The sequence below is a fragment of the Ascidia mentula genome, chromosome 2, assembly GCF_947561715.1.
Source record: "Ascidia mentula chromosome 2, kaAscMent1.1, whole genome shotgun sequence".
NCBI lineage: Eukaryota > Metazoa > Chordata > Ascidiacea > Phlebobranchia > Ascidiidae > Ascidia > Ascidia mentula.
In genome coordinates, this window is record NC_138567.1 from 19826968 (window position 1) to 19840821 (window position 13854).

The 13854-nt window shown below is 39.1% G+C and overlaps 1 protein-coding gene across 1 annotated transcript; it reads left to right on the forward strand.

Annotated features, from left to right (window-relative positions):
* Positions 1-1479: 1479 nt before the first annotated feature.
* Positions 1480-11524, forward strand: LOC145888640 (protein spinster homolog 1-like). The gene is made up of 13 exons (XM_082979438.1): positions 1480-1652; positions 3112-3285; positions 5384-5589; positions 6435-6586; positions 9238-9304; positions 9469-9623; positions 9724-9873; positions 9932-10059; positions 10118-10188; positions 10260-10325; positions 10384-10482; positions 10581-10752; positions 11057-11524. Exons 1-13 carry the CDS (start codon positions 1565-1567, stop codon positions 11326-11328), a joined length of 1800 nt encoding a protein of 599 aa, XP_082835564.1. The 5' UTR covers positions 1480-1564; the 3' UTR covers positions 11329-11524.
* The last annotated feature ends 2330 nt before the right edge of the window (positions 11525-13854 follow it).

Sequence of the window (13854 nt, forward strand, 5' to 3'; positions counted from 1 at the left end):
AACGAAAAACGAATGGGAACGCATCGATAAATTAAAGGTAATATTATCATCAAAAATTGTTAACTAGAAGCTCGGTTAGTGTTTACATAAAACCACAATATTCAACTTTGTCCGAAATTCTGTATTGTACTATTTAAAACTATACATATAGGCCACAAAGTTGAGTTTTACATTTTTTAGAAAGAATTCAAACTGATGCGCTCGCTTTTGCATTTCTATGTTACTCGATTAAGAAAATAAAACAAATATTTGATCGAAATAACATTAAGTGGAACTTGACGTTCTGTGGTGACCACCAAGTTTTGCGTGGCCACATAAAGGTTGGGAAACAGTGTACTGGACTACGTGTCAACTTACCTGTTTGTGTTGCTTTGGTGGCTTTTATTGAAACTACGCTGACAGAAACTGATGATGCGTATTTAGGCAAAATATATTTTTCTGACATAAAACATCCATAAAGCATCGACATTTCTGGCTTTACGCATAAACTTAATACCGCACATTTTTTTATCGTTGTTGGTTCAACAAAAATCACCAGATTAAATAATTTCCGCATGACTGCGTCTGACCTGTAGTACCCTCTTCAGGCTTGTAGTAGCGCACGAGTGACCTTGCTGTTGTTTAAGAAAGATGCCGGCTTGTGTTGGGGCGAAAATGTACTTTGCTCTATAAATAAAGCCTTCTTCAGCAGTTGTGATTGAGCGAAGGTGACATTCCCACTTTACTTTGTCACCAAAGGCGTCAGAATATTGCATAGTATAAATATGCCAGTGTTGCTTGAAGTTTAAACTTTTCAACAATTTTAGATATTTTCCTGGTGTTTAACCATCAGGTTGTCTTTATTTGAAAACCTGTGGGTACTTTTTAGTGTATATGGTTGGTAATAATTACATTGTTGTCTGTTTGGATAATCAAAGGCGAGTTTAGGTGCTGCTACTGCGTCTGGTTTTTCATTCATAAAATCTCTATCTAGCCCATAATATCAGTCTTCAGTACGCCTATTGTTTTCAATATGTTTTTTTTATAGTAGGAACGAAATTATAGTAGAATGGTAGATAAAAATTTAGACAGTGGAACATCTGGTCAGCATTGAAACAGGAAAACTTGGTTTATATCAGAATACTTTTGACTAATTTTCAGAAAAAACCTTTTGTCAGTAACAAGTTTGCTTCCACTAATATAATTCTCCTGCTCCTTGTAGATATTGCAGAAAAAATCAACTTTATAATTTGCATACCAAGTGTTAACTTTTTGTAGGAAATATATCAAAAATTAAAACATGAAAATGGCAAAAAGTTGGCCTGTGATTTTACGTAAAGTATTACTTACAATATCAATAATTAACAACAATTTTTACTTGGAAAAAATTTTTGATACGTGTTACATTGAAATAGTTTTTGGCAGTTTTTGGAGTCTTGGTAGTTTTTCAGCACCATAAAGATTGTTGTAGATTTAACTATTTGTTTTCTCTGTAGTTTAGTGAAATCAAAGAAAGAATAATTTAGTGATTAAAAAAGTTGGTGTTAAGTGTAAAAAGGTGCATAGTTTTTCCACTGAAATCAGCATGTCTTCTGCCACTGTTGCTCCAAACAGAAATAGTGATGACAACAGCAGTGATGGAAGTTCTAATGGAGTAGATGGAAGTCAAAGAGGTTGGGAATTTCTTCTTCTCTCTAAACTGGGATTAAATGTTTCTTGACAAATTACCACGGTGTAAAACAATTGGCTTCAAATGTTACTCCTGGCTGCTTTGGTTTAGTATGTACATATTTTAATTATAATCAAGTTCAAAGCTATTCCATGCCATTATACTTCTAGTCATAAAAATAGTTGTGCTTTTATAACTTGCTGGTAGGGAGTGTACACAGAACACAGTTATTCATTGTAGTTGAATATTGTGAAATGCACATGATCCCAATCAGACTTTGTGGTCTGTCTTACATCATGTTGGCATTCAAGTCAAACATAGGAGTGTTATTGACACCATGCGACCAAAGTCCACAAAGATTAAACCTCTTATCATTACAATATTATCGGGAAAAACAAATTGTGAAATTGGAAAAGTTTTTTAATGTGACTAATTTTCATGCATCAAATTGTTGTCATGGAGACAAATACTCATTAGTTTTTATGTCACTTGATGCAATGTAAGTCTTAATCAGAATGTGTGGTTTTGTCATAAAAGTCTTAATGCATGCATGGGTGGTTATGAATGGCCTGAAGGCAGCTTGATTAAGTCGCCTGATAACTCACAAAACCACTGATAATACATCAAGTGCAAGGAACTGCAGTTGTGATTTTTGATCACAGCAAAATTAAATTTGTTTACAATTGGTTACTTTGAATATATTTGACCCTAAACTGCTCTTGTTACATTGCCATGTATAGCAGCACCGCTAAATACAAGTCAGTTAAAATCAACCAACTATGCTTGGTCCAGGAAGCTGCATACTTCACTATTGGACATTTTATATTACTTTGGGGGTTGTTTCTGTTACCCTTAGTGACGTCATATGTGTGTTTATGACTAATCTATGTTAAGTTTTTGCGATTATTCAACTTTGACATACAATGTTGTTCTATTAGTTTCTGTGTCTTGTTCCTAAATCACAGATAAAACTTTTTACACTAAAATAACGTTCAGAAGGTAAAGGAATAAATAAGAACCCGCGCCATTCCAAACCGTTTCGTCGAACCACCTTGTGACCCAAGGTAACCTCGACCAGAAGTAACCCGAGGCTATTCAGGCGTCGTCAGGGGGAAGTCCCATTCATTTAACCGCATCGGATGGTTGAATGGCGGCGTTGATATCAATGCTGTTTTATTTTTGCAATATTCGTTTTAAACACATTTTATTTAGTGTGTTAAAATATAAATACATGTGTTGGAAGCCAAAGTTGTCAAATAATCCATTCGCGTGACCTCTAACTTGACCTCCAGTGACCCTAATAACACGTAACAATCAACCTCATATGGAGCCTTCTAGTTGTCACCACGCTTTCCTGCTTTAGAAAATAAATCACTTTAAATATACGTAATTTGAAACTCGATATTAAGTAAGTTGTGTAAAGGTGGTTTTTTCTCATCTAAATATTCGTCCTGCTGTTTCAGCTTTGCTTCCGCACGAAATCAAACCGCGTCATCCATCCCAGAAACAGGAAATGACGAAAAACCTCACAAAAGAAGATGGCGGGGAAGAGATTTCACTGCGGAGAAAATATTTCACTGTTGGAATCCTCTTCACTATCAACTTGTTGAACTACATGGACAGATATACAATAGCAGGTCGGACACCACTCTGTAAACTGTGAAACCTGAATGAATGTTTATTTATAAAACAATCAACAATTGCATGTAAATTTAACACTTTCTGTGTTAAGATTTGTTAAAAGAAAATCTTTAGTATATTCCTGTGTTATAATGCACAGAAAGCACTAGCTTATAACAACAAGATCAGCCTGGCTGTTGTTAGGAATATGTATTTCCCATCATCAGTTCCTTCATGTAAGCACAATAATGTGATAAGGGCAGGCAATACACTGTGTTGCAAGCAGTGCATGAGAAGGCACGAGAATTGCCTGCTCAGCTCAAAGGCAGTATCGACCGCGTGAACATTGCAATCCGCAAATGTTCGGTTGATTTGCAAACATTGATTTGTGCTGAGTTAAGCTATGTTGTCGTCACCTTTATCAATGGTAAAACTGCTCTGTGACCGCGTGGCATATATATTCCATAATTATTGGCAAGTAAACTTTTGTTGGATTTTTTTTGTGTTGGTTGGGAGGGACTTATATGCAAGACATTGCTGGAACAAACCACTGCGAACAGTAGTTGGAACAAACCACTGCGAACAGTAGTAGTGATCGTCTGAGAGTGCAATTTGTTTGTAGTTTGATGAGCAAAGTGGAGCCAATAATATGAATTTTGTAAGCTGTCTGTACAGGTCAGAACACTGGCCATTTGTTTGCTGCTTACGCAGTGTTTGTAGTTTGTTAATATGCAAGATAGTGTCGGTGGTCTTTTATAGACAAGCATGGCACCTTGCTTAAGTGTTCTTTTTCTGAGAACTTGGCCTTGGAAACCAGGTCGCCTACATAGTCTGATTGCTTCACCCTATGCAATCGCCCTATAGACGGATAAAGGGTGGTGTGAGGCGCCGTGGCGAAACTTCCGGTGTGCTCCTGTTGCTTTTGTGAAGTCTTTTATAACAAACCTGAATGGATGGTCTGTGCTTGTAACATGCTTCACGTCCAAGAACTCCAATTCTTCGCAGTGCAAATGGTGCGGAAAGTTAATTTTAAATTATGTTTGGCCGGCGCTCGCTTGTTTTTTGTACGAACAACATAAATTACCGTCGCTGGAAAATATTTCTTTGCATATCCGCTAAAAAAAGCAATTGCAAAAGATTTGAAGTAATTTAGTTGAAGACATTTATTATCAAAAAATCACCCAACTATCTTCTGAGATTTTAACTGCTCGAAGGTTTTTGTAAAAAAATATTTTGCAGTCGATAATACCAGGGGAGTTGACTTTGTTTTGAGTGGAGTGATTTTAATGCAGTTGTGTTGGCTTGAAACCGAGAGCATTCAGGATGCTTTACAGGGAACTTCCTGGTTTATTAGAGGGTGACCTAAAGTAACCTTAATCAGAAAGGTTACTTTAGTTACACAAAATCTCAATCCCGTTAAAACGTTGCGTTTTCTTTATTGTTTAAATACAGCTAATTCCCCGCCACGTTTTTACAGCTCTGCATTGTCACCTACACACCTAGTAATATAGCGCCCCAAGTGTTGTTGTTCCTTTATGTACTGCATACACGTGGTGGCGCGCTGGAGGGGTTAACATGCGAATCTTGTCTTCTTTCCCACGTTCTTGTCAGCTTTCCTGATTGGTTTAACCATCGGCTAATCAGGAAGCGGCACAAGGTCAAAGAGGTTGCTAGGTTAATTTCGTGTGAATAGTTAAAGTATTTTCGCACAAGCAGCCTGATGAATATGTCGGATGGTCTGTAGGTCTATAGTCTAGACGTTGTTGATGTAATTTCGATAAAAGTTAATGTTCCAATTTCAACTCCCAATCTTTCCCATGCTTTCTTATCATTTTCACGGGAGGCACAGGGTTGGTATTCGACGCTTGCCAGATTATGCGACTTGGTTGCACCAATCCACCGACGCAAATAATCAACAAGTCTGCCCACAAGCGATTAAACACATGCCTCGTATTATTTGTTTGATGTAACAAATTGGAAGAATATCAGCAATTACAAATGTTCCATTGTAACCACCAACGTCGTCATATCGAAATTTGAGAAGCAACACAATAACATTTGTTTTTCAATTTTGTTTTTGATATCACACTTGTTACTAATCCAATTTATCCGCAGGTGTTTTGCTGCAAATTCAAAACTTTTTTGAAATCAACAACGCATCAGCTGGATTTATACAAACCGTTTTCATCGTCAGTTACATGGTATTTGCTCCGCTGTTTGGTTATCTGGGCGACAGATTCAACAGGAAGATTGTGATGTTGGTTGGAATGCTGGTGTGGTCGGGATGTACTTTACTCGCTTCATTCATTTACAATAGACAAGTGAGTCATTCTCGTTTCACCCCCAATTATGACGTCACACTGTCACAAGACTGCCGGGTTCCAGTGACGTCACTCTTCAAGTCATCACACGTTTAGGATTTTTTGTATTCAGCGTAAACTTATTGGATGCACTTAACACTTGACCTTGACCCTAATTTTGCGGCCCGCGATTTTTATGTTAATTTATTTTGAAAGTTTGACCACAAACATGTGACATGTTTCACTACTTCCATTGTTGCATTATAATGATCATTATTCCCATTGTCTATACAATGACATCACATCGATGATCCTTATTTACCTCAAGCAAATTTGAATATTTTCCAACACCCGCTTCAAGTAAAGTTCAAGTTCATTCGTCACGTGGTCTAAGCGTGGAAGTGACCTTGATTTAATCCGGTTTTATTTATTTGACCGGGCTGTGATAAACTTTACACAAAATATTACTTCAAACACCTTTCAAGTAGGGAACGCTCTTTGCCGCTTCGTGATTTCTTGGTTTTAGCGCTTCCGTGTTAGTTGTTACGTCATAATGCGTAACAGTCGGTTGTTAAAGGGGATTGAGCGCAATAAATATTGCGCAGTTATTTCGTGTCTCTATTTCTCTTGTTGTTTATAATGTTGCCATTCTAAATTGAAAACTTCGTATAATAACCGTGCATGAATATTTGCCACAAGTTGCAAGGACTGAAAAAACCCGCTGTGACGTCACGCTGTTCAGATAAAGTACTTTCCACAATGCATCACACTGATTCATGCTGTGCACTCAATATTAGGGGCGTGACGTCATAGTAAAGATTGTTAGTTGTAACGCAACGCAAGGTAACAACGACTTTTCCTTGCAGCACTTCTATCTGTTCTTGTTACTAAGAGGATTCGTTGGGATTGGAGAGGCATCGTATTCAACCGTCGCCCCCACAATAATAGCCGATCTCTTTGTTAAAACTCAAAGAACTCGAATGCTTTCAGTGTTTTTCTTCGCCATTCCCGTTGGAAGGTAAGTTGTCGATATATGGGTCAAATACTTCCTCGTTCTCAAATCGCTCCCTGCGGCGTCCGCATACCACACATATTTCACGCTTCGCTAACCACAGTCACGTGGTTTGTTGGGTGTGGCTTCGCATCTAAGTTTGTTTGTCGAGAAATAAGTGTTTTTGTGACGTAAAGTCGACTGACCAAGCTTTGTTCGAGAATATAGCTGCGTTAACAATGAATAATTGATTGTGACGTCACAAAATCTTGCTGTTGTAAGTTTTTTCACTGCCAGCAAATTTCGAATCAATTAAATGCGTCTGGGCGCGTGACTTGCATTGTTACGTCGATCCTGCATAAAGTCCATTTTGACGTCATATTCCCGGAAGAGAATGCTTTCGAACGATTTGGAGCTGTTTCAATCGAACAGTGCGTTCTCTTGAGATACAGTTTTTCAGTGGTTCGTTTCAACTTTGTTAAAGTAGACGGAGCCAAATAGCTTTCCAATTAATTGTATGTTGTTCCTTATTTGAAAGGTAACTGGAATAAGTTTAAAGTTGTAAATGTATTTGCTGCGTGTTTGATCTTATTGCATTTTTACGAAGTAACTTTTTAGTTAATTATCGACTGACAAGTTTGACATGGGACAGGTTGTGGTACCAGGCACTGGTAATATTTACAAGCTGATCAAACACTGGTGTCTTGTTACACATTTACTTCGTGACAGCGCGTTCCGTTGATAAGGTCATTTGCTCAACAGCTACTGGTGGCGGTAATTTAGATTTTTACCGAATTTAGTTGACGTCACTGTGACGTGTAGTCAATAATCTAATATCGGTTTTTGTGAGACCAAAAAATGGTTGCGCGAGTTTATGTGCAATAAAAGAATGTATTTTTCACCACAAAAGTCGACCTGCGGTTCCATGCCTAGTTGACCGGTTCCGCTTGGATGCGTTCTCTCGTTTTTTTTTTTCTTTCGTCTCTCATAATATTTTCCACGTGATAGTCTGGGCCGTTCAGCAATTTAAGAAGTTTTCGTTTGAGAGTTCCAGCGGACGGTTTGCCGGGAAGTTTCTGCTTATCAGAGGTTTACGAATATTTGGTTAAACTTCCTTTGTGTTGGTAGCTGGGTTTTAATATTCACGAAATCTTTCAAGCTTGGAAGTTGTTCGTTTTGATGGTTTGAAACTTTAAGAAAGGTGGGGTTTTTCTGTTCTTATCCTTGTTTTTTGAAAGTTTTAGAGAAAACCTTGGTTATTTTCTATAGTTTTGACTCATTCTACGTCACAAAGAGTTAAAAAGTGAGTTTGAATAGTTGTGAGTGTAAAGTGACCTGGAAAGTACCTATTTTCTCTGTGGTTAATTGAAACCCAGTGATTTCTATGTCACAACGTGCTTGCAGGAAAAGGCGGGAAGGAACCACGTGGTGTAAAAACATAGAAACCATAATAAGTATTTTTCATATAATGGAGTTTTGTCATCAAATCTCAAGAGGTTTCTGTCAAACATGGACCGGCACTTTGCAAATTAACCCACTCTCCCCAAAAAACTTGTGTGACAAGCTGGACGTGACGTGCAATCATTGTGTGATGTCATAATAGGTCTGTCGTAATGTGCAACCTGTGTGATGTCATAATAGGTCTGTCGTAATGTTCAACCTGTGTGATGTCATAATATGCCAGTCGTAATGTGCAACCTGTGTGATAACATAATAGGTCTGTCGTAATGTGCAACCTGTGTGATGTCATAATAGGTCTGTCGTAATGTGCAACCTGTGTGATGTCATAATAGGCCAGTCGTAATGTGCAAAGCCCAATCATGTCTAAACCAACACAATGTAGACGTATTGGATGTTGCACAAAACGGCTGACACCCTTCGAAGGGGTTGATGGCCAAATTGCTGCATCGTGCGTTCCCAACAATATTTAATGATGTTCAAATTTCAAATATCCATAGTAAATATATTGGTAAGAAACAAGAGTAAGGTTGAATTGATCCAAAGTGAGTTCAGACCGAGTAACGTTAAAGTGAGTGAACGCAGTGTTACAGCAATCATTAAACACCGCGTATTGTCCGGGAGGATACTCGAGCCAAGCACAGAGTTGTGGGTCTGGGTAGTTAATGTATGGCAGGCGACTGGTGCTGCTTGGAGAGGACGGCGCTTACATCACGCTAATGGAATGTTCCTGTTTGCCTTTTGGCAAAACGCTACTTCCAGCTAAAGCTTTGAGTGTGGGTCGTTGGAAACTCTTTATTGTGTTTGCAACGCTCTTCGACGCTTTGTTTCTGTTGATTGTGACGTCACTATTGTAACAGAACGCGCTAAGTGTTATCTAAGTTTGTGCAAAAAAAAAACAATTCACTGATTTTTTTCGTCGCAATCAAAAGCATTATTTAAACGCACTTGACGAATAACTTAAATCCCCGCTTAAACTGCCTCATGCATCTGCATTAAGTGCAACATGCCTTTGCATAAAGTACCACATGCCTCTTGCATAAAGTGCCACATGCCTCTGCATTAAGTGCCACATGCCTCTGTATTATGTACAACATGCCTCTACTTAAAGTGCCACATGCCTGTGCATAAAGTGCCACATGCCTCTGCATTAAGTGTCAAATGCCTCTGCATGAAGTGCCACATACGTCTGCTTATATTTACCAAGTATCGTATTTTAGTGGACTTGGATACATCGTTGGATCTGGAGCAGCACAAGGACTTGGATCATGGCACTGGGCACTCAGGGTTAGAACACATTTAAATAGGAACAACAACTAATTATTTCCTCATCTTAAAAATAATTTTATTCTGATTCGTCAAATTAGATTGAACATATTTCCTGTATGTTGTCGATAAAAACACCAAATTTAATTAAATTTTTTATTACTGTACCTTATTTCTTATGGTAGTTCACGCCGGTTTTGGGATTGGTGACAATGATTGTGATGATGATCGTGGTGCCCAACCCGCAACGTGGCGCTGTGGAGGCGAAGGACAAGAAATGCATCGAAACGAATGAAAACCAGAGAAATTATTTCCGCGACTTGAAACACATTCTGACCAAGTAAGTTCGCCGTAGAACCAATGAAATGAACCCCCTAAGTATTATGACGTCACAAGATAGCACCATGGCAACTTGATTCAACAAACATTTATTTTGACAGTAAAAGTTTTGTGCTGTTGACGATCGCTTTCACCTTCATGGCGTTTGTTGTTGGATCCTTGACAATCTGGGGCCCAATTTACGTTGCTTACAGCCAGGTCGTCACAGGACAACTCGCACCATGCACTGATGACGCATGCGAATATGGAGAGTATGTGATTGTGACGTCACACTGTGGTATTTTGTATTAGAACAGTGATTGTTTTTAGTGTTTCGTTTATATTCGGTCTTGTGACGTGCGTGGCCGGATTCCTGGGAGTTGTCATCGGTGCCGAAAGTGCCAAATTGTGGAAGGACAAAGGAAGGAAGAATGCGGACCCACTCGTTTGCGCCATCGGTATGATGACGTCATACTCTCTAGTGTACTGACGTAAGAATATTGTTTGCCGTTGCAGGTTTGTTAGCGGCGGGTCCTTCACTTTTGCTCGGGTTTCAACTGACGACTGTCAACCTTCCAGCTGCCTGGGTAAATCCATTGTGACGTAACAATTAAAACAGATTATTGAGAATTTGTTGGCGAATACTTACTGTTTACAGGTTTGTATTTTTCTTGCGGATATGGGGATGTGTCTAACTTGGACACTAGTGGGCGATATGACTATGGTATGATATCTATGTTTTGATTCTTTACCCATTGTTTTACTAACAATCGTTGTTTTAGTACGTAACAATGCCCAGTAGACGGTCGACCGCGAATGCTGTTCAAATCCTTACCATGCATTTATTCGGTGACGCCGGGAGTCCATATCTTCTAGGCGTGGTAAGTACAACTCACGGGCTCCCTCTCCCGACCTTAAAATCATTAAATTTCCCGTCACTGGAGGAAAGGAGCTAATCTGAGCCATACTTTATTACCAGCTTTCCGACAGTCTGATCTCGTCAATGCCGGACACTTACTTCTCCAAATACATCGGTCTACAGCGCGCTATGTACATAACCTTGTTCGCTGCCGTTGTAAGCGGGGCTTCCTTCCTAGTAGCTGCACTTTTCATTGTAAAGGATAAACAAAAAGTTGACGACTGCCTCGCGGGTAAGGCTCATTCCGCTAGATGTCGTTAGAGTTCGGTAAATATGTGGATTCTGTGTTAGGTCGGTTGCCAGGCAACAAGGAACAAATCGAACTCGTCGACCGTGAATCTGTGATTTGAGCTTCTTTAAATTTGTCTGCGTTTAAACACTGTGAATAAATTATGTTGTTCATTATTACGTCTGATTGGAGCGACTGAGGTGATTGTGACGTGTGCAGTGCTGACGTAGAGCATGATTTTGTCGATGGAATCGTTGCAGTGGGGCTCCATGTCATGCCCAACCAATTTAAATGGTTTTATTCACAGGGAAGTCTTCAGTGACTGCCAGCACGACTTCAGACGAACTCACTCCGTTGTCCACGGATGCTGAGAGCGGTTCTAACACGCCTCTGACGTATCCAAACGAAGATGACGTCACTGCGATTCAACCAAGTAGCGTTGACATCACCGTGCAACAACTACAACGCGACAATCAAGTCGAATTCGAACAATATGACAATTACCTGACTGTTGAACCACCGCGTGTTGGAACTGATGACGTCAGTCTATTAACGCCCGGGAAAGAAAGTGACGTATGATGACGTCATTTTGGTTCATATTTATTCTTCGTCGTCACAATCACACACACCGTATAACGTCACTGTTATGACGTAAAAATACACAAATGGTGCAAAGCTGTTAATGACGTCATCGTGCTTGTACAAAATAATTTGGTTCCCCGATTTGAACTGTGCGTTTTAATATACATGAATAATACGGAATCCTGTGGTTATTAAGCTGCCATTATTTAGCCAAAAATCCAATTGTTTTCTGCCCATCTCGGTATTTCTGTGAAGGACGCATATTGGTATTTCCATGAAAATAAGTTTTGGTGCTGGGAAATGCCCACCGTGTGGACCTATGTCGCAATAGACATTCATGCATCACCAAGCAAAGCAGTGATGCATTTAAGTTAAATTTACGGTCGAATGAGCGCACATGTGCGTGCTGTTGTCATGGCGAATTTTAGGGTGTTTGGGGCAGTTTTAGTGGGGGTTTTGGGTTATTTCAATTAGGTAGTTACTTGATGGTGTGTGTTGCTGAAAATTATGTTGAAAATGGAGCAAAAAATTCAGGCTGTATTTGTGGAAAAATGAATGGTTAAAGTGTCCAATCATTCGTGATTTTTTGAAGGATCCATCCCATATCTACAAATTTTGATCAAAATTAGTCTCCGAAAAAATGGTTTAGCCACCCCCCTAGAGCCATTTGCCCCCCTGGTTACTCAGTATTTTGGTAAAATGAGCAACAAAAAATTGAATTGGATTTTGCAAAAAAATGAATCGTTTAACTACCCACTCATTTGCATTTTTTGTAAGTTCCAACTCTTCTCTATGCAATGGCATCAAATTTAGTTGCTGAAAAAGTGTCAAAGCCCTCCCCCAAGGGCTGGGTATACCCCCCTGTTCCTTGCTCTGTACAGTCTCATCCAGGAGCAAAAATTTTTTTTTTCAACTTTGTAGAATTTTAGGTCCCTATATGTAAGTCACAAGACCCATCAACGGTCATTGGGAAACAAGCGGAACAGTCGCTAGATGCATTACAGCTGAGGGCCTTGAAAACAGGATTTTTCCAATTTAATACCCATAAAGGTTCTAAAAGAGAGTTGCGTAAGAAAAATTTCTGTTTAAGAGAGTTTGCGTGAGGAAAATTATATGTAACAATGCAATGGGTGTTGCATGGGCGCAGACGCTAGACGGGGAGATTTCCAGCGCGTTTTGGGCATTTTTATTGTGGTTTGCAGGGATTGAGTCGGGAAATTGGGCTGGTTGTTGTTGAAAATTGAAAGATAAGAAATTTCCCTATCCGTGATTTTTTGTTTATCAAACCACTTACACAAACCCTGTTTACATGGCCAAGTCGACTTGAGCATCAAGTCGACTCGTGACCGGGTCACGTGATTTTCAAATTCGACGCGCGAAAACGACGAATTTACATGGGGCTTTTTAGTCAGCTTAAGTTAAACTGTCTCGGGCTGACAGGCTGTAAATTCAGACCCTGTACTAAATAAATTATCAATATTTCTAATCTAAGCATGCAGAGAAAAGTTATTGGCAGTTAGTTTACGCAAATGCTTGCTGTAAATTGGTCCTTGATTATAATGTGAGTTTACTTTACCAGATATAATAGATGATTTAACTAGAAAGTCTGCTGCAACCCATATTTTTTTAATTTCTGATTAAACTAAAAGGCTGCATTTTCCTGGAATGTGTTCACAACTACACCATGGTAAGAGTATTCAAGTGAAAATTTCATGTTTAGTAGTATTAATTATCTCTGTCCTTCTTTACTCTCCTTTTCAGAAGCTGTCTAATCCTGTAATCCCATGTACAATTGAGTGTCAGAAAAGACTGAATGGAATGTTTCATACCAGCCCAATGTTAATTAATTTGAAACAAATATACAGAAGATGTGATAGTTACATAACATAAACTTGTGTCATGGCATTCTTGTCATATTTGTTTTTTTTTTGACAAAAAGAAAAGGTTTACATAAGCCTGCTTTTGTATTTTATGGTTGATTGTTGTTCACATAATCCTTGCATAAATAAGATGCAGTGGCCTAAATATGAATAAACAACCAGTTTGCATTATTGTTATATTATAGCACATCCAGCAGCAACACAAGTGCATTCTTCTTTCAAGCAAGTGTCGGCATTCCTGCAATGCATTTGTTTCCTTCAGGTCTCCAAAATGCAACTTAGGTCCTCAAAACGAATGTTGCTTTTTGTATCTTGATGCTTGTACAATTCATTTAACACTTGCGCAGTATTTATCAAAATTAACTCGAGTAAGCACATCCTTCTCGCCCCTGCAGCATAGAGCATACTCACGTAGTTGTACTAGAACTAGTTTATTACTTTTAAGGTTTATTGTAAACAGCAAACCCTCAACGCACAACCTCATAAACAAATTACCTAATCCGAACTTCTTCGCGGCACTTGTCGCAACTGGGTTTAAGCTGACTTAATCGCTTAAGCTGTCCCGTAAACCACTCTCCGCGTTAGATCGAAGGCCGAGACGGCTTAAGACGCTTGCCTTTTTCTCTTTGCCGAAAACGAGAGA